This window comes from Natrix helvetica (genome assembly GCF_964273705.1).
Source record: "Natrix helvetica genome assembly, chromosome: 5".
Lineage (NCBI taxonomy): Eukaryota > Metazoa > Chordata > Lepidosauria > Squamata > Natricidae > Natrix > Natrix helvetica.
The window spans coordinates 85,426,855-85,448,648 of NC_138551.1; the positions used below are offsets into that span (position 1 = coordinate 85,426,855).

General features: G+C 41.5%; 1 protein-coding gene across 2 annotated transcripts in view; it reads left to right on the forward strand.

Moving 5' to 3' along the window:
- Positions 1–21,794, forward strand: part of ASCC1 (activating signal cointegrator 1 complex subunit 1) — a 108,472-nt gene that overhangs the window by 22,822 nt on the left and 63,856 nt on the right. For both annotated transcript variants that reach the window (XM_081955842.1, XM_081955841.1), the window contains exon 6: positions 15,675–15,811. In XM_081955842.1, the coding sequence (XP_081811968.1) occupies positions 15,675–15,811 (137 nt within the window). The remainder of the gene's footprint in view (positions 1–15,674; positions 15,812–21,794) is intronic.

Genomic DNA, 21,794 nt, shown 5'->3' on the forward strand with positions numbered 1-21,794 from the left:
TGAAGCTGAAGAAGTCATTGACAGGTAAGACGTTGTAGCAGACAATTTTGCGTACTGTGCTTAGATTGAACCGCAGGCAGCACAGTTCCTGATTGTCCAAGCCCAAAATTTCAAGCCTGGTGGCATAAGGGATTCTATTGTGAGCAGAGGAGTGGAGGACTCTTCTTGTGAAATACCTCTGGACCCGCTCAATCGTGTTAATGTCCGAATATAGTGTGGATTCCAGACAGACAAGCTGTATTCGAGAATTGGTCTGGCAAAGGTTTTGTATGCCCCAGTTTGCAGTACAATGTTGCCGGAGAAGAAGCTTCGCAAAATTAGGTTAACAACTCTTAATGCCTTTTTGGCAATGCTGTTACAGTGGGCTCCGGGGCTTAGATCGTTTGAGATGAGTACTCCTAGGTCTTTGACTGAGTGAGGGTCATCGACAAAATAGTTTCTGTCAACTTGTATTTGGTGTTCTGATTTTTTTTGCCAACGTGTAGGACAGAGCATTTATTACTCAAGATTTGTAGTTGAACATCATTTTCCCCCTCAGTTATAAAATGTATCTGTAGAAAAATCTTTGTCCCTCTAATATTCTGTAATAAAAATGATGATAATATTATATAGAAATCTAAAGAAATTTTCCATTATACAGCAAAGATCTGACTGGCTCACGAGCCAAGGAAAAAGAAAAATCATATTAAGAACTTAATAACCCATTTGTCAAAAGTAAAACTTCAGAAAGGAAAATCTTTACATTTGAATGAAATAAAAACGATAGTAGTAGTAAAAAAAAGGAAAAAGACTGAAAAGAACTAGTGAAAATAAAAAAGGGTGAGGAAAACCTAGGAAAGGGGAAAAAAAACCTTGTAGCAATCAGAATCAAGATAAAAAATGGAAATTGGGCAAAATATAATAAAACGAAGAAAGGAGAAACAAATCTGATTAAATGGAAGAGATATCCCTGTTTTGCAGACTTTCACTCTCTCCTTAAAATTGAAACTCTAATCTACTTCAAAAAGTAAATTAAAGAAAACTTTGTGCTTCAAAATTTGATGTATAATAAAAGAATGGTCCTCTTGATGTTTATCTAATTATGGTGAGGACTGCTGTTTTATTTCAATCTCAGTATGAGCCTCAGATCTTTTCTCAGATAATTAACAGCAATATTAGGATCATAAAAATGTTCTCATACATCTAGAGATAAATAAAATTGGCAGGCTGAAGAAAAGTTTTCACTTGTCTTCCTGTCTCAGTAATAGGGTTAAATTGTTTGTGCTTTTTAACTACCTGAAACAAACCTGAAAAATACATTACTTTTTCCCCTCCACCATATTCTAGAGAAGTTCATTTCCTGAAGAAGTGCAAAATGTTGTACTGAATAGATTTCTTGAGAATTCTAATTCTCAACTGGATTTGTCTATAATAACATTAAAATATTGATGATTATAGAATTATTTGAAATTGAATAGCCATGGAGGTTGCTAGTCCTCAATATCCGTGAGGGTTAAAACACTTTTTTTTCCAGAGCCCACTCTTCTGCCATGATGTTGATTTTTTTTTGAGTGTTTTATTGCTAGAGCTTAGATCAGACCTGGCTATTTTATAACCCCTAGGCCCATGATGGCGAACCAATGGCATCCATGCCCAAAATGGCACGCGAAGCCATGGTGCCCAGCGTGTGCGGCCTTGCCTGTTTGCCTTCGGTGTTTCTGTCACGCATGCGTGCATGATGATCAGCTGACCTTCGCGTGCGCAGCAGTGCGGAAAACCAGCATGTGCATGCACTCCGGCCAGCTGATTGTCATGTGCGCCTGCATGCCAGAACCTGGAAGTTTGGCTTTTCTGGACCGCGATCCCTTCGCACGTGTGGCAGTGCCAAAACCTGGCTTGCGCATGCGTCCCAGCCAGCTGATCATCGGGCATGCATACACGCTAGAAGTTCAGCTTTTACTGTGTGTGGCCCCGAAGAGCATGAACACATGCAAGGACATTTCCGTGTGAACTTTTTGGCACTCGACTCGGTGCCAAAAAGGTTCACCATCACTGCCTTAGACCACCTCCAGCCCTTTGACTCTCCCTGCCTAGCCCACATGGATTGCTTTTATTTTAAAGGCAACTGCTATTTTATTTTCAATTTATATACATGCCTGTGTGTGCATATCCTGTGCACCTTCACAGCCCTATTGATTCGGTCCTCCACAACAGTCTCAGTTTCTCTTGTAGCCTCTTGGGAAAATTAATTGCCCATCCCTGGCCTGGATTTTTTTTTTCCCCTTCAGGAGACCATCAGTTCCTTAATTTTTGATTTCTTTCCGCATAGAATCAAATCTTCTTTCGGGTATGTTAATGTTCATTTTTTTGAGATGACTTCATGCAGATTACACCACGACAAGATATCTCAGAATTAATTACAGTACTTCTCTTGGCTCCGCTTTGGAGTTACCGTTACTCTTTGCACTTCTCCTACCTCATCTTCAGTTGAACTGTCAACCAAAGCAATTTCCTCTTTTGTCTCAGAAAGGAAAATCGTTGGACCTTTTACAGCTGCTGAAGCTAGTAATTATTTCTCTATTTCTGCTTGAGATGGTTCCATCTCACTAGGTGATGTAAAAGATTAATTAGCATTATGTGGCTAGTTAGTCTTAAACAGGGGTGAAGGTAGTTTGAGTAGTTTGGAGAACTGGCAAATGCCACCTTTGGGTGGCCCAGATTGGGGTGGGAAAGGAGATTTTGAGTATCCTTCCCCTGCCACGCCCATCAAGCCACGCCCACAGAACCAGTAGTAAAAAAAAAATGAATTTCACCACTGGTCTTAAGTAGAAGCTCAGATGCTGTTTTCAAGAGCTCATGGAGGAGCAGAGAAGCAAACTAGCTCAGCATTTCCACATCCTGAGCAGAAGTTGAGACCTGGACCCTTTCCCATCTGTCATAGTCATTGCAGTCCCCCTCCACTGCCTACCTATAAAATCAATACTGCTGAAGAACCCAATACCGGAGAAGACAGATGTTCAAGAATGGGACACTCCCTCACCCAACAGACTTGTTCATCCAGTATTACTGTGGACGATTATCATCTTACTAAAAACTGACCCATAACAGCAACACAAGGACATTCATTAGAAATCTGACCTCCTGGACCCTGGAAAGGGGCAAATGGACCCAAGTAGAAACTAGCAGCACATAATTGGGCTGCCTTGTACTATTAGTTGTTGCCATTAGAACTAAGATAGAATAATAGAATTGGAAGGGACCTTGGAGGTCTTCTAGTCCAACCCCCTGCTTAGGCAGGATACCCTACACCACTTCAGACAAATGGTTATCCAATCTCTTATTAAAAACTTCTGGTGTTGGAGCATTTACAACTTCTGGAGGGAAGTTGTTCCACTGATTAAATGTTCTAATTGTCAGGAAAGAGGGGCCACTCAGTCTCCACATGAGAGGTTGTATTCAGCAGGTTCTGACCAGTTCTGGAGAACCGATAACGGAAATTTTGAGTTGTTTGGAGAATAAATACCACCTCTGACTGGCCCCGCTCCCATCTATTCTCTGCCTCCCGAGTCCCAGCTGATCGGGAGGAAATGGGGATTTTGTAGTAACCTTCCCCTGGAGTGGGGTGGGAATGGAGGTTTTACAGTATCCTTCCCCTGCCACATCACGCCAATCAAGCCACACCCACAGAACCGGTAGTAAGAATTTTTGAATCCCACCACTGGGAGATTTGCAACCTATGCTTATCAACCCCTTTGTAGCAAAAATCTGCATCAATACTTAAGTGCAGTTGCGGATAAGTTTAAATCAAGATTTAGGGACTTTTGCTACATACAATTTCATTTTGTTGGTAAAAAGTCACGATGCTTGCATCGTGTTGTTTTTTTGTGAAATACAAAGAAAATCCTTCCGTTCTCTTGTGGGACCAAAACCTCAAGAGTTTGATGGATGTTAGAACAATTGGAAACCACTGCAGCAATTCGAAAAAGACGGTTACTCTCTGTTTTCTAATTAGAATGGAAGCAGGATAGATCTCTCTGGGGGAAATATATTATTTTTATGTATTACTGTAAATTGTCTAAAACAGACTTGAATATATTACCAGGATACGTTTCCTCAGGAAACAAAGAATAAATCTAACAACCATTCTAATTCCCAGAACAAACTTAAAATGTGTGTACGTGATATCATTTTCAAGGGCTAGGCATAATAAAAAAAGGGGGTATCAAATATACTGAGAATTATAATGACTGAATGTTAATGAGTTGTAACCAAGCCTGACTTGGTATGACATACTATGAATGATCAGCAGCTTCCAATTAATACAAAGGGAACAGTGAGAGCTTCAGGGGTGTTCAACCTTGGCAATATTAAAACTTGTAGGCTTCAACTCCCAGAGTTCCCCAGCCAGGGGAACTGGCTGGCTGAGGAATTCTGGGAGTTAAAGTCCACAACAAGGCCGAACACCTCTGCTCTAAGCATTTGTTTCTTGGCTCAAGGTACTAAATGTTTACAATAAAATGTGTCTCTGATTAACTTAAGTGATATTTTGTGGAAATAATCATCTGGTAAAATCTTGGCTTTTTTCAGTAAATGAAGCCTGCAATTTATCAGGCTAAATATACTGATAAACTAGATTCTCTTAACCCAGAAAGAAAAGAGGAAATTCTTGACTCCTAAGATTCCTGTGTATATAATTTCTTGATGGAATAAAATGATCGTTAATGATCCCCCCAAAAAAGTTGAATTGCCCCTAATTTTAAAAAAAACCTATAGATTTTACAAGCTACTGGAATGAAAAAGTAATTGCCTGCTGTTCTTTGAAATATAAAGTTAAGGTTTTACAATGATTTTATACCCAGCAGAGGGCAGTATTTGGAAAGTAGTTATATTGACTTACCTTTAGCAGATTTTTAGAAATCTGTACATTTTTTAGCTTGGAATATATTATATAGATTTACATGGAATTTATTTTTTTTCTATTCTATGCATAGAATTAAAATAGGTAATTTGTAGATGCCTTACTATCAAACACTTTTTAATCAGAACCATATGAAATTCTGTAACAAAAATAATAATCCAAACCATCACCCTCAATGGCCTTTGAAATACTGCTCTGTTTCTCAAAATTAGCAATCCTTGTTGTCAATGTAAAGTATTAGGAAGCTGAATCAACTGCTTCAATTAATCAAAAAAAATGTTCAATGTTTAAAGTAACCAGCGGTACTTAACATTTCATATTTGCCTGAAAAAGGTGGGAAAACTCAGACATGAAGATGTCTGTATGGTGTCCTTGATGTTCTCTGACCTTGATAGCTTCTCTGCAGAATTAGATAACAGCCTCCATAGTCTCCTCTATCCGTGCATGTCCATATAGATATCTGGAGTTAAGCCAGGTTTTAATTTTTCTGAGGTGGATTGTTCTAGGGCAGTGTTTTTCAGATTTGGCAAATTTCAAATTATGGACTTCAACTCCCAGAATTAGCAGCTTTCTCAATAATAGCCAGCACACTTGAAAACATGCAGCCCTCAGAGGTTCTGCTTCTCTTCACATTTAGGAAGGTCTTCCATTGTGTTTTATTTCAATGGCCTTTGGCTCTACAGTACTGAGGAACTGGGCAGCAGCTTAATTATTGATTCATTGATTGATGTATTATGTATAGACTCTGAGCAACCACATAGGTAGATTTTATCCTTAACGATCAGTCTCCAAGCTGTTCCTTCCGGTCTTCCAACACGCTACTTCATGTCACTGTAACTAAATCCATCCACCTTGCTCTTGGTCTCCTTTTCTCTTTCTTTCTGCCTTTCCCTACCCTCAGAACCTTCTCTAGAACTTCTATGGCGGGGGTGTCAAACTTGATTTCATTGAGGGCCGCATCAGGGTTGTGTTTGATCTCGGGGGGCGGGGGCGGAGGATGGTCAGGGGACATGGGCAGGGTGGGAATGGCCAGCTCAACCTCACTCATCGAGGCTCCGTTTTCAACCATGACAGCCTCCTGCAGCCTCCCTGTGCGGCCTCCCTGGGCCTCCGTTTTCACTGGCAGAGGATTGCAGGAGGCCATCGCAGCTGAAAACAGAGCTCATGTAGGCCTTGCACGGCCTCTCTGAGCTCCCATTTTTGCTAGCAGCGGCACTGCCTGCTGGTCCTTTGCTGTTTCCAGTGTGGCCCCGTGGGCCAGATCTAAGTACCCTGTGGGCCGCATCCAGCCCCGGGCCTTGAGTTAGACACCCCTGGTCTATGGAGATTGTCAATCATCCAGGTCATGGTTGTCCCAAAAGTGCTTTTTCAAAAGGCACCTTTGTTTTTCCGTGAAGTTTCTCTGCTCATCCAAGAAGCTGCTTCTGTTCTATCAGTCAAAACTGAAGAAGCTTCTTGGATGAGAAGTGAAACGTCTTCAAGGAAAAACAAAGAACGTTCAGTTGCCTTTTGAAAAAGCACCTTTGGGACCTTCTCATTGTATCTGAAGGAGGCTATTTTGAGCCTGGTCACCTATCCCTTGAATTCTGGACTATTTTGTACAGTTTCCTTTTTTAAAAAAAATTTTTTTTCTTGGTTGTCCATGGTGTTCTCAGAAGTCTTCTCCAACACCCAAGCTCAAAAGCCTCAATATTCTTTTTTCATCATAATATTAATTACAGTTTGATATACTAACTTGTAGTGAATTCTTGTGATTTTCTACATTAATAAATTGCTGCATTTTTGCCCGTTCATACAATTGACATTTTGTGCACTCATATGATTGGGATGATATGTAATAGCTGTAAAATAAATAAACCTCAATTATACATTTTGAGGAGCAAATTGGAAATTATTTATTGGAATCAGTGAAAGGATACTACAGTTGTACTGCAACCCTTTGGGGTGCCTTCAGGGTTTCATTTTATTCTGCTTCTGCTCACTGTAGTGACTTATTACAGGAAATCATCTTTCCAGTGAGATCTGAGAACTATTTGTACAAATGATTCTGTCTAATTGCTCATCCCGTTGCGATATCAGGCCAAATGAATTTGCCTGAATACGTTCCGGATGGAGTCTTATTATTTAAGCAGTACTATCTGTAAGCGTGGTACTCTATATGAGAATATAGCTTTACTTGTTGGATGGCTACCCAAGATTCCGTGGGCCTCATATGCATATAAAGGTAAACGTTCCCCTTCTACATATGTGCTAGTCGTTCCTGATTCTAAGGGGGTGGTGCTCATCTCTGTTTCAAAGCCAAAGAGCCAGCGCTGGGACAAGTAACAAGAGCTCACTCCATTGCACGGTGCTAGGGATTCGAACCGCCGAACTGCCAACCTTTCTGATCGTCTTAGTCACTGAGCCACTGCGTCCCTATGTATATATTTGTTTCAAGGTATTGATCACCATCTTTAAAGCGCTCCATGGCAGAGGACCTAGTTACCTGCAGGATCGCATCCTACCACACACGTCCCTGCGACCTATCCGCTCACACAGAGAGGGGCTCCTCCTGGTGCCGTCTGCTAGTCAATGCCAGCGGGCGACACCTAGGAGTAGATCCTTCTCTGTGATGGGCCCAACCCTCTGGAATGACCTCCCCCCAGACATTCGAACTACCACCGACCTCTGTTCCTTCCGGCAAAAGTTAAAGACTCACCTGTTTCAATCAGCTGGCCTGGCACTTTCTTAGTTTTACCTCCCAGGGATTTATTTTATTTTAGGGTTTGGGGTTTTAATTGTGATGTTTTAAGATTAGAATTATTTATTTCTTAGTACAGCCTATTTCCCCCTCCAAATGTATCTTAAATGTAGTTTAAATGTATTTAATTATTATGAATGATTTTATTATATTGACTGTACACCGCCCCGAGTCCCTTTTTGGGAGAGGGGCGGTCTAAAAATCTAAGAAATAAATAAAATAAAATAAAATATGAAGCCCAATATATTTATTGATTTAATATATGGCATATCATACATGGACTAGCAATAGACATTAACATTTCATCTAGATTAGCAGAACACAATAAAATATAAATGTTAAAAAGATATATGTTCAAACACCAATGTCTAGGCCAGGAGTCTCCAACCTTAGCTGGCTGGGGAATTCTGGGAGTTGAAGTCCACCAGGCTTAAAGTTAACAAGGTTGGAGACTCCTGGTCTAGGCCATCTAACCATTGAAGCGCAGCATCATTTATATTTAAAACATCAGATACTGGACTGGTATATGCCCTCAGCTTACAGCCGGGCACTGTGATCTACAGCTTGATGTGAGACCCCCACAGTCACACTGAAGGGAGGATACTATGCCCCATTTATACAGAGAGTCCTGGAAGATAATAGCAATAGCACTTAGACTTACATACCACTTCAAAGTGCTTCACAGCCCCCTCTAAGTAGTTTTACAGAGTCAGCATATTGCCTCAAACAATATGAGTCCTCATTTTATGGATCTTGGAAGGATGGAAGGCTGAGTCAACCTTGAGCCTGGTGAGATTCGAACTGCCAAATTGCAGGCAGCAGAAATAGCCTGGAGTACTGCACTCTGACCACTGCACCTGTGTGAGGTGCAACTCCTGTTCAGGATTGTCCATTGCTGACGTCATTGTTCAAAGCCTGGCACCATTTTTTCTAGGATCCTTTATATGCCTTCCTATGACTGGTTGTTCAGTGGCCCATTTGGCTTTCCATTGGGAATCAGTGTTAAAGTTGTGCCAGTGGTGGCTTCCTGGTTTTGAGTCAGTAGGCAACTGCTGTCATCTAGACAACTCTGTAGACCAGGGATATTAAACTCGCGGGATCACGATGCTGTCACGTGACGTATCATGACGTTTTCCCCTTCACAGAGCTGAGGTGGGCGTGGCCTGTGTGTGATCATCCAGCCCATGGGCCACCAGTTTGACACCCCGGCTGTAGACTTTTCTGTGAAGCCCAGTTTAAAGTCCATTCTATACTCCCAATATGAACCACTGGTGTATGCCTTGAACCCTAGACCATTGCAAGTACTTTTATTTACTTGTTGTCTCATAAGATAATTGATGCTTACTAAAACATGCTTACATCTTAACTGAGTTTATAAAGAATTTGTTAGAAGCAATCAGCCAGAGGTTATTAACAGCCTTCATTTTAATATAAGACTGCAATTTAGCTTGACCTAGTTGCATGTTGAAAAAAAGAAGTTGAATGTAAACATACGTTTTACTATAAAGTCTCATCCCAGATGTTTTTAGAGTTTTCATCCTATGTTGCCAAATTGATTTCAGCAGCATATATGAATGAATGAATGAATGAATGAATGAATGAATGAATGAATGAATATCTTCCTTAAACGTCTACTGCTTGGTCCTCTTCGGTATTAATTGTCCAATGCTAGGATATTCAAGTTTTATAGGAATTTGCAGAGTGCAGTTTTAAATAAAAGTGTCAGTGCAGCTCAGAATCATTAAATTCATTGCAAAAATGTAATATATCTGTCTTTCTAGATCAAAACCTGGAACAATCCGCTTCAACTTTGCCAAAGGGTTTTTATCAGAAAAAGGATTGATTTGGCGTATTTTAAGACCTACAAAATTTCATTGGAAAGAGGTAGCATGGATAGTAATACAGCAGATACTAATTTCGGAAAATCCTAGTAAACACTTGTAACACTCACATGTTTTTTTAAAGTTGGCTTCATGAACCTTTTGTTTCTATTATAGCTAGTCCTCGATTTACATCCATTCATTTAGTGACTGTTCAAAGTTACCATGGTGCTGGAAAAAATGGTTTCCACACTTATCACAGCATGCCAATAGACACATCTTCAAAATTTGGGCACTTAAATTTCCAAGCTGGCTTCTGATAAGCAAACGTCCATTGGGGAAGTCAGATTCCCTTAACAACCACACAATTCACTTAACAACTGCAGGCATTCACTTAACAATTATGGCAAGAAAGGTGATAAAATGTCATTTAAGAGCCGCTGTGGTGCAGTGGTTAGAGTGCAGTACTGCAGGCTACTTCTGCTGATTGCTGGCTGACTGCAATTTGGCAGTTCGAATCTCACCAGGCTCAAGGTTGACTCAGCCTTCCATCCTTCTGAGATCCATAAAATGAGGACCCAGATTGTTGGGAACAAGAGTCTGAGTCTGTAAAACCGCTTAGAGGGGGCTGCGAAGTTGGTATATAAGTCCAAGTGCTATTGCTATTTAGCAACTGCCTTGCTTAGCAACAGAAATTTTTGAGTCGCAAGTTACATAAGTCATAAGTTGAGAACTGCCGATAGCTGTGATGGCGAACCTATCGCATGCATGCCACAGGTGGCACGTGGAGCCATTTCTTAAGGCATGTGAGGTGTTGCCCTGTCAACTCCAGCACGCATGTGTGTGCTGGCCAGCTGATTTCAGCCTTCATTTTCAGCTAGTTTTCGCCCTCCAGAGGTTTCCTGAAGCTTCCGGAGGGCAAAAAACACCCCAATGCGCAAACCGGAAGTCTCCTAAAGCTTCCGGAAGGAGAAAAAACGGCCCTAAGGGCAACCTGGAAGTTTGTAAACAGATTTCTGGTTTGTGCATTGGGCTGTTTTTCGCCCTCCGGAGGCTTCAGGGAAGCCTTCTGAAGCCTCCGGAGGGAGAAAAATGGCCCTATGGGCATGCACGGGGGGTGTCACGTGTTTGCATGACCCCCCCCCCATGCTTCCCATGCTTTTGGCATGCGATAGCAAAAAGGTTAGCCACCACTGACCTATAATAAAGCATTCCAGCCTTCTCTTCTGCACTGGAGCATAGAAAAATACAGATAGACAGGGAGGAGCCGAAGTCGCGACGATACGACAGGCGATCTCAATGCTCTGAAATCGCAGTCGACACTTTTGCCACTGGTGGTCCAAATGGACTTAACCCGTCCCGCAGAGATGGTGAACAGGAAGAATATGTCTTGCTGATCTCAGGGACATTGCAAAGTCCCTGATTGATCCAAGAGAAAGTCTTCAAGCCAGTGACAAAATATCCAGCCTTTGGCTGATGAAGTCGGGGCGGCTCCAAAATGGAAGGATATGGAAAGAGAAAGTGTTTCCAGCTGGTGAGGAAATTTTATTGTTTTAAAAGTGACTGCCTATAAAAAACTTAAAATAAATTTAAATTGGAAAACAGAAGAAATAAGCGGCGGAATTAAATTTGGAATGGTTTTTGACAGGGGGTTATCTTTGTTTTTGAATGCTATCTTCACGGACGGAATTTATGTAAGACGTTTAAAATGAACGGATTAAGCCTTCTTCTATTTTTCTTTTTTTTTTCATTACTCTCCGTAACCTATGGTCTAAAATTCTCCTCTTTCATTACTGTGGGTGTTTTTCTAACTCATTTAAGAATTGGACTTTCCTTTCAACTTGAAACACAAAAAAGACATTAAAAAAAATTGAAACATTGTAAAACACTGCTACTTCGGAAGCTAGAGCTTTGTGTATTGGAAACAAAACACTTTACTTTCTCTCACTGACTTTCTTGGCTTGGCACTTCAAGGTCTTACTGCTGGTTTACAGAGAGTGATAAGAAGAAAAACACACAGATGTTCCTTTGTGGTATTTCTAACCAGAGAGGGGTGAAGATGAAATGATTATTGTGAATTGAAGTCTAACCTTTGCTAAAAACTTCTAAGCTAGAATAGCAGTGTTTATTAATTGGAAATAATAGCACAATTCCAGCAGGAGAAATAGGCTTTAAGACTGCAAAAGATATTCTCAGAAATACAGAAATTATCAAGTATACCTGAGAGGATTGAGAAGAAGTTGGATGACAGTGCATTTAACAGCAAAATATGACGGAGAAGTTGAAGATGTTCATCAAATGGATAAAGTCGCAGTTAAAATTCAAAAAACCAAAGAAGAAAATGAATATAAAGAAATTAAAACTGCTGATATTTATGGTGATTGGTTTGTCTTTGAAAATGGAAAGAGTGGAACATTGAAAGAGGAATTAAATGGAGGGAAAACTTCAGATGGCAAGATACAGATGGCAAGATACAGAAGAAGAAAAAATAAAAGAATTTATGGATCTAAAGAGAGAAATTTTTATTAGCAATAGTTTTGATAACACCACCGACAATTAAAGATAAGTGGATTAAGGAAACAGAAGAAGGGCATCGAAATTACATGAGAGATTCTATAAGCAAAGAGTTGCTAAGAGGAGTCCATACAAAATTGATTAAAGAGAAGATAAGAGGACTGATATCACAAACAGCAGAAGATATGAGACTGTTTTGTTACTGGAAAGATACAGGTTGATAGATGGAAGAGTATAACTTAAAACTAGTTAGTGAAATTTAGTGATAATAGATATAGTTAAATAAATAATGGATAATGATAATAATGTATACAATGTGTAGTGTTATGATAAGCAATAATGGGATATGAATATTGAATGGTAGTCATGAAAGGAAGATTAGAAATCCTTTTGGATTATATATAAAGATTAAGAAAAAATTTAAAAAAGAACTGTCAGATATAGTTAAGTTTTGAATATTAGGGGGGAAATGTTATGATACAGGATATTGTTAAATAAAGGAGGGATAATGATAATAAGGTATATATAGGAATGGGTACAACATAAGGAAATTGGATGTAAATTGCAAATAATGATTTGGAAAGAAGGATTAGAAAATTTTGTTATTCAATATTATGGATGTTTAGCTAGAATAGGACATAAAGATTCAGTGTTATTGGAGGATTTTAGAAATAGTAAATGAAATGCTAGTATGTGGTTATGTATTAAATCTTGGTATATTTTATGATGAAGGACATTTAAACAATTATAGTCAAATGTAAATGGAGGTATGACGATAGTAACATGTATAAATATCTGAGTTAAAATACTTGAGTTAATATGAATTATGCTTGATGACTGTGGAAGAGATGCACGAAAACCTTTTGTAATCAACTGATACACTTTCTACGGTATGTAAAAAAGGAAGATCTTGTGTGTTGTGTTTGTTTTGAAAATAAAAAAAAATTATTAAAAAAAAGAAAAATACAGATAGACAGTTGTTGGCATGGAAGATGACTTTGATTTCTGGAAAGCTGTAGAGGGAAAATTCAGCTATTTAAACTGATAGTAATTATAACATTAATTCAGGATTGGAGGGGTTTTTTTTGCCACCATTCCTTCTCTATGGGATTAGATTAGACTATGCTCTTTTCCTTGAAGCTGCTTATTTATTGTGTTAATATACTTTGTGCTCATTATATCTGCAAGCATTACAGAAATTAAAAAGAACTGCTGCCAATAATTGGAATCTACCAGATCTGCTCCCTGCTGTTTCACCAGCTTTTCTGTGCTGCTGGTGTTCATTATAGACTATAATAGCTTCTGTTGCTAGGCTCTGATGTTTGAAGATTAAGAAAAGTTCATAAAAATAGATACTGAGCTTTGGAAGATATCTAAAACACCTTTTCACCCAGATGGGAGTTAGAGCTTTTTCTCAACTTTGTTTTGATAGTAAAGGATGGGGTAGAAGGGCAAAATAGAGGAGTAAACTCCTTGGAGTTTTTTAAACAGTTTAACAGAGTTGGAAGGGACCTTATAGGTCATATAGTCCAACCCCCACCCCCACCCAAGCAGGAGACCCTACACTATTTCTGACAATGGCACTCCTGCCTCTTCTTGAAAGCTTCCAGTGATGAAGCTCCCACAACTTCCAAATGCAACTTCTGTTCCGTTGGTTGATTGCTCTCACTGTCAGAAAATTTCTCCTTATTTCTAGTTTGAATCTCTCCTTGACCAGTTTCCCTCCATTATTCCTTGTGTGGCCTTCAAGTGCTTTGGAAAATAGCTTGACCCCCTCCTCTCTGTGGTAGTCCCTCAAATATTGGAACCCTGCTATCGTGTCTCCCCTGGTCTTTCTCCTCACTAGACTAGCCATGCCCAGTTCCTGCAACCGCTCTTCATATGTTTTAGCCTCCAGTCTCCTAATCACCCTGGTTGCTCTTCTCTGCACTTTTTCTAGACTCTCAACATTTTTTATAGTTGTGACCAAAACTGGATGCAGTATTTTAGGTGTGGTCTGTCTAAGCCTTATAGGAGTGGTGTTAGTACCTCACTTGATCTTGATTGTATCCTTCTGTTAATGCATTTTAGGATTGCATTGGCTTTTTTGACTGCCACTGCACTCTGCTGGCTCATATTTAACTGGTTGTCCACGAAGACTCCATCCCTCTCACAGTTATTGCTACTAAGCCTGGTTTCACCCAGTCTATATGTGTAGTTTTGGTTTTTCTTGCCCAAATGTAAGATTTTACTTTCCTCTACGTTGAATTTTGTTTTGTTAGATAGGGTCCAGTGTTCAACTCTGTCAAGATCCATCTGGATCTTGAGCCTATCTTCTAGAGTGTTGGCTATTCCTGCCAGCTTAGTATCATCTGCAAATTTGGTAAGTTCCCCTTCTATTTCATCATCTAAGACATTTCGAGTCTGCCTTGAGAAGTACCATTCCCATTTACCATGTTTTAATAAAAACACATTTTTCCCCATTGCTCGGTAACAATAAAAACAGTCTCCCAATAATACCGTGTTTCCCCCAAAATAAGACAGGGTCTTATTTTTTTGACCCCCCCCCCAAATAAGCACTTGGCCTTATTTTCAGGGAGGTCTTATTATTTTTGAGGTGCAGGAGGCAGCGAGCGTCGTCACCTCATGGTTGCTGCTGTCTTGCAATATTTTCAGGAAGGGCTTACTTTGGGGGGGGGCTTATTTTAGCGTATGCGCTCAAAAGCCCGATTGAGCTTAAAATAAATAAGGAAAGGGGTTTCTAATCTGCCGGCAGATTGTTTTTTGTGCCATTAAGGTTTGGAGATCTGAGAGTCATGATTGCAGTCACAGAATATGGAGCAGTGTCGCTCTTTGTACTTATGCATCCCATCTTTTTCAAGATGTGGTTATATGTTTTGAAAATTTCTCATGGCAGAGATTCCTCAAAAAAGGAGATATTACTTCTTTCAGTGCCAAGGAGTGGCCTATATCAGGCTTCTATTATTTGAGGATCAAGACTTCATCATTATCATCAGAATTCGAAGGGACCTTGAAGATCTTCTAGCCCAATCCCTTCCTCAAGCAGGAGCCCCTATACCCATGATGGCAAACCTATGGCACACATGCCGGGAGTAGCGCGCAGACCCATCTCTCTGGGCACACGAGCCATTGCCTGCTGCTCTTCCAGGTTCTGGCGTGTTGGCCAGCTGGTCTTCATGCGCGCAAAGAGACGGAAACTGGAAGAGCAGCCACCCGGCGGGCATGTGTGCGCCGGGCACCTGCTCTTTTGGTTTCTGGCCACAAAGACCAGATGGTGCGCGCTTACTCACCGGGCAGCTCCTCTTCTGGTTTGTGGCATGTGCGAGCTTCAGTTTTGGCACTTGGTGATGAAAGGTTTCGCCAACACTGCCCTATACCATTTCACATAAATGGGTGTCCAGTGTCATCTTAAAAGCCTCCAGTGATGGAGCATCCACAACTTCTGGAGGCAAGCCGTTCCCCTGGTTGGTTGTTCTCGCTATCAAGAAATTTCTCCTTCGTTCTAGGTTGCTTCTCTCCTTGGTTAGTTTCAATCCATTGCTTCTTGCCTTGCCTTCTGATGCTTTGGAAAATTCTGGTGTTTCTGCGCTCCCCATATGAGCATCTGTCTTTGCTCAATACAAGTTACGTCAAAAATATTGAATGCATATGAAGTTTCTAATGTACACTTTTCTCACTTGAGGAATGCCTAATGTTTTTATAGGACTCTGGAGTCAGCAGTAGCCTGTTTCAGAACCCAGCAAAACTCCATCTGACAATTGGGACCCTGGTACTTCTGAATGAACAAGAAATCCAGAAAGCTCAGGAACTCCTGCAGAAGTGTAGAGAAGATCTTGTCGAGTAAGTAAAACAGAAGTTGGTAGTAGAGGAAGCAGTTGCATATTTTTGTCCATACTTTTGTACTGTGGAAAGAATCGAATCGAAAAAAGTATAGAATTGTAAGAAATTGTAGCAAGGAGCTACAACTACTGTGTTTCTCTGAAAATAAGACAAGGTCATATTATTATTATTTTGCTCCAAAAGATGCATTAGGGCTTATTTTCTGTTAGGTCTTATTTTCAGGGAAATGCGGTCTAAATGCATCCATCTGGCTGATGATTTAACTGGGTCTTATTTTTGGGGTAAGGCTTATATTACGAGCATCCTGAAAAAATCATGCTAGGGCTTATTTTCCAATTGGTTCTTATTTTCCGGGAAACAGGGTATTTAAAGACCAGGGACCAATTGTCTTTTGTTTATGACATCAGTCAATAGTCAAAGAATTTCTTTTGATTGATTGATTGATTGATTATGTGCCAGCAAGTTGACATTGATTTTAATGATAGTTATTCTCCATGACAATCTGTCCCTATTCTAGTTCTTCAAGTTTTCTTTTCTTTTCCTGCCATTTTATTATTAATCCTTGGCTACATTTTTTTCTTGTGATAATTTTGTGCATAAGCGAAGACTGATTTTATTCCATTGAAGTTCGTGAAAAATGTGATTACCTTCACACTTTGTTCTAGCAGAGTGTTTGGCAAATAATTCTCTTCGCCCCAGATGGTTGTATATCCCTGAGATTCATTTCTTGAAAAAGCTGTACACAAAAACAGCCTTGGAAGCACACAACCTGTATAAGAAATCAGTCCTCAAACAATAGATCAGTGACTCCGAAGGGCAGAAGTTGTCATAAAGCACTGCACAAAGGCATGTGGTTTTGAGATGTAGAATGATATATAAAAATCCTCTCTCTCCTCCCCACTTCCCCGCCCTTCAATGCAGTTGTGTTTGTAATATTTTTGCAAGAGCTTTCTAGTGCAGTGATTTCTTAAACTAGAAATCACTGCACCAGAAAGCTCTTGGAAAAGAATTTAGATACATTCTGAGTTTACAAATGAGCTGTTTTGTGATTAGGTAAAGGTAAAGGTTCCCCTCGCACATATGTGCTAGTCGTTCCCAACTCTGGGGCATTGCTCATCTCCGTTTCAAAGCCGAAGAGCCTGCCTTGTCCCAAGACGTCTCCGTGGTCATGTGGCCGGCATGATTAAATGCCAAAGGCGCACGGAATGCTGTTACCTTCCCACCAAAGGTGGTCCCTATTTTTTCTACTTGCATTTTTACATGCTTTCGAACTGCTAGGTTGGCAGAAGCTGAGACAAGTAACGGGAGCTCACTCCATTACACGGCACTAGGGATTCGAACCACTGAACTGCCAACCATTCTGATCGACAAACTCAGCGTCTTAGCCACTGAGCCACCACTCAGTATATTATATAATATGTAATAGGTGACTAGCCTATATTTAAAATTAGCAACAAAACCTCCGATGATACAAAATGCAATTGTAACAATGTGGGCATGACTAAAGGCAAGTCAACTGAAGCGTGTAACGAGTGTAGTACAGATAGTCCTCAACGTACGACCACAGTTGAGCCCAACATTTCTGTTGTTGAGTGAGACATTTATCAAGTGAATGTTGCGCCATTGTACGACCGACCTTACCCCAGTTATTAAGTGAACCACTGCCGTTGTTAAGTTAGTAAAACGGTTGTTGAGCCGAATCTGGCTTCCCCATTGACTTTGCTTGTCTGAAGGTCGCAAAAGGGGACCCCGGGACGCTGCAACCGTCATAAATATGAGTCTCTTGTCAGGCATCTGGGTTTTGATCACATGACCATGGGGATGCTGCCCTAAAGTCTTTTTCTTTCAGTGCCAGTTTAACTTTCAACAGTCACTAAATGAACTGCTGCCTAAGTTGAGGACTACCTGCATAGTGATGAAGGGATTGGTCTATCCAGCATTCATGAAATCCACCCTCAGTCATGGAAGTTCACTGGGAGACTGTGGCCCTGTCACTTTTTTACAACTCAACTCAATCTGTTTCATCATATATTTTTTTCGGGGGGAAAAATGGAAGGAAGGAAATCCTGGAGGTCATGAGCCTGAACCTGTCCTCATTGTCCCAGTGATGACCTAGATCCACTTGTTCAGACAGTGAGCCTATGAGCCATGTCTGGCTGAATTTCAGAAGAGAAGCATGGGTGGCTGGAGAATTCTGGGAGTTGAAGTCCACAAGTTTTAAAAGGCTGCCATATTTGGAGAGCCCTGCTTTAAACCAATGGTTTCAGACTTTCCTTGGAAAACTTGGACACTCTTTTCAGATATTGATTACTCCGCAATACTGGAGAGGCTTCTCTGAGAGAAACTGAGTGGTCTTCTGTCATTCTGTCTCTGTGATGACCCAGGATAAGGCACGAAGATCACCAAGCCAGCTGAGAGTTCAAACTCCCCTTTAATGCTCCAAATGTCCCCTCAAATGCTCCCACGTTCTTGGCAAGCCCCAGAGCAAAGTGCGCACATGCATTTGTGTGTGCGCGCACACACACACGTACACACACACAAGCCAGCCAGCCTCTGGCTGCACCCATTCCAGCAAAACAAAGAAACAGGGAAAAGAGTCCACAAAGTCAGGAAGAAGCAAGCAGTCCTGCAAACTCCAAATGTCTGTACCAGCACACCAAACTCCACCAATTCAGCATTTGTTCCCGACAAACATCCCTCCTTACAGCGTCTCCTTAAATCTCAGTCCCCAAGTGTGCCTTGTGAAGAGGGTGTCAGGGTTCCAAGTAACACCCTCCAACAAAAGAAGACTCCGAAGCTTGAAGTTTCTCAAAGTTCCATTTTATTAGAGATGTCCCTATTGTTACATCTGGGAAAACCCGGATCTGAAAGTTTCCAGGTTTTCCCTACCCAAGTGAAAGTTCAAGTCCCTGCCCAGCACCCACATGTGCGTCACATGGCCCAATCAGGCACCGTCCCAACTGGAGATGCCTCCCAGTCACGCCACTACAGGTGCAGGGCAAGATGTCCTTTACTCTCTGAGAAAGGAATGTTATTTTGACTATATCTCCCATACTCCATATAATCCCCCTTCCCAATTTCCCACAGTAGAAAATATGGCAGGCTGAAGGCCCAATTACATGGCTTCCAGGCCTGACAGAGGTGTCAGCCTGCACTGTTCCTGCCTTCTCTCCATGCTTTGGGATCAGGAGGGGGCAGTTGTTGCTCATCGCCTGAGCTCTGTCACTCCTCATGTCCACTGTTTGCCCTCTCTTGGTCATCCTGCCCCATTCCATCCTGCTAACAGGCCATCCCAATCGTCAGAGGCCCTAGGCTACCTTTGCCTGCTCCTCCCCACATTCCTCCGAAGCCAATGAAGCTGCCTCCTTGATCCCCGTTGACTCCAGCTCTGGCTCATCCTCCTCCGCAGATTCAGGCTCTGACAGGGACATGACAACAAGAGAGAACATTTAGAAATGAAAGTCTATTTGAGTAATCCCTAGATCAGGGGTGTCAAACTCAAACCCCGGGGGCTGGATCTGGCCCGCAAAGGACTGGCCCGCATTGCCTCTGCTAGTGAACACGGAGCTCCGTTTTCACTGGTAGAGGGTTGCAGGAGGTTGTCGCAGTCTAAAATGGAGCTTGCAAGGGCCACGTGTAGCTCTCCAGAGCTCCGTTTTGCTGGCAGAGGGTTGCAGGAGGCCCTTGCAGCTGAAAACAAAGCTCAAGAGCCCATTTTCACTGGCAGAGCATTTGGACCACCATAGGCACCCCTGACTCGAGTTTGTTTGTTTGTTTGGATTTATATGCCGCCCTTCTCCAAAAGGACTCAGGGCGGCGTACAACATTAAAAAACACACATCCCAAAAGTTTTAAAAAAATTAAATCCATATCCAAAAAACAAACCGAATTTTAAAAAAACAATACATTTAAAATAAGTTAAAATTAACAGGCCAGGCCGGCTTGCTGGAAAATCCAACTTTTTAGGGCGTGTCGGAAGGACCAGAGGTCGGGGATTATGCGAAGCTCTGGGGGCAGCTCATTCCAGAGGGAAGCCGCTCCCACAGAGAAGGCTCTCCCCCTGGGGGTCACCAGCCAACACAGTCTGGCCGACGGCACCCTGAGGAGGCCAACTCTGTGGGATCGTACTGGACGGTGGGAGGCTACTGGTGGCAGTAGGTGGTCTCACAGGTACCCTGGGCCTAAGCCATGGAGTGCTTTAAAGGTCATAATTAATACCTTGAATCGCACCCGGAAAACAACCGGCAACCAGTGCAGGCCGCCTAAAAGGGGTGTAACATGGGAGCACCTAGGTACCCCCATGACAACCCGCGCAGCCGCATTCTGGACCAGCTGAAGCCTCCGGGTGCTCTTCAAGGGCAGCCCCATGTAGAGAGCATTGCAGTAGTGCTTTTGCAGCATTGCAGAGTGACGTTGAGCTGGCCATGCCCACCCTGGCCATGCTCACTCTGCCCCCCGCCCCCCGAGGTCAAACACAACCCTGATGCAGCCCTCAATGAAATCAAGTTTGACACCCCTGCCCTAGATAGTCTTGCAGAAGGATCTGGCTCAATAAATAGCAACTAAGTGTGGATGAGATAGCTGGAGCCTCAAGTATAAAACAAATTTGAGATTAATTTATTGTTGGAAGTCTCTTCTTTACAACCGCAAATAAGTTGTTACTTACATGCCATGAATCTTGAGGAAGTCTTCTCTGCCCGGTCAATGAGTTTTGTTTTTAACGTTGCTCAGGGTGATTTTGGCTTTTGACTTCTGGATCAATTTACTAACTACTTAATCTAGAATTGCTGTATCTGGAGTGCAGAACCCCACATTACTACTAGGTGGCAGCAGAGAGTCAGTGGGTCCTTTGTATCATTGCTGCCATCTAATGACTATCTAGATTTCTGCAATCTAGGTAATTCTCTGTGTGTCTCTGGTCAACAATAATCATTTTAGAATATATTACTGTGTGTTTGTCACTCCAAAACTCTAATCCTGATCTAAGACAGGATATTGGCTTAGTCTGATATGTCAATTTTTCCAGTGGTTGCTTATTCAATAAACTATGATTAAAACAATGATTAGCTTAATGTAATATGTCATCGCAACTCAGCCAGTGAGGTCTCGAGGGAGAATAGTTAATAACATGAAGCCTCTCAGGTCTGAAGCATTCTATCCAGCATGATACTTCCATGCTGGCTCAGGAATTCTGGGAGTTGAAATCCACAGCATGGAAGGGGGCCATAGCTCCCCATCCCTGCTGAATGTAGTACCAAAGGCTCCATTCACTGAAGCCATCAAATGGGCCCTATAACAGCTAAGCATAAATTTATATTTATGAGCTTATTATGCTGGTTTCTACCCTTATTGATAATTCTGAGTTATTAGTCTACTCCTTGATGCGTCTGAGTTTGATATATTGCATTTGCATTCTTTCCGTCTCTAATTAAACAAGAGGCACTCTAAATAATTATACACATAAAATTAAACAGAAACTACTCACAGCTTCCTAGATTCAGAGTAATGTCAGAGATACGATCAAGAGTGACAGTGTTGGTAGCAATAACAAATTTGGTGCGCATACTGAGGCCAGCCAAAATATTAAGGCTTATGACCTGCTTTGGTATCACAGGAGCCTTGTTTATTTGTTACTAGTTTAATTGAAATCAGGAAATGATACCTTAATTTAACATGCATTCATTCGATTTTTATACCACATTTTGGGAGGAAAATCTCAACCCTCCTCCTCCTCTTTCTCCAGATATATACATACATACATATACGGCTCTGTGTGTGTGTGTGTGTGTGTGTGTTCCAGCATAACTCTGCAAGCAATTTCAACCAAACGTGGCCATGGATTACTTACTCTGGAAACAAATACTGTGGGGGCAAGACACCCCTAAAATCCCTAGGGGTGTGTGTTCTGTTAAGATGCACTCTGATGTACCTTAAAATGGCTTCTACTGTACTGCCATAAAATGGCTTCTACTGTGCAGAGCCG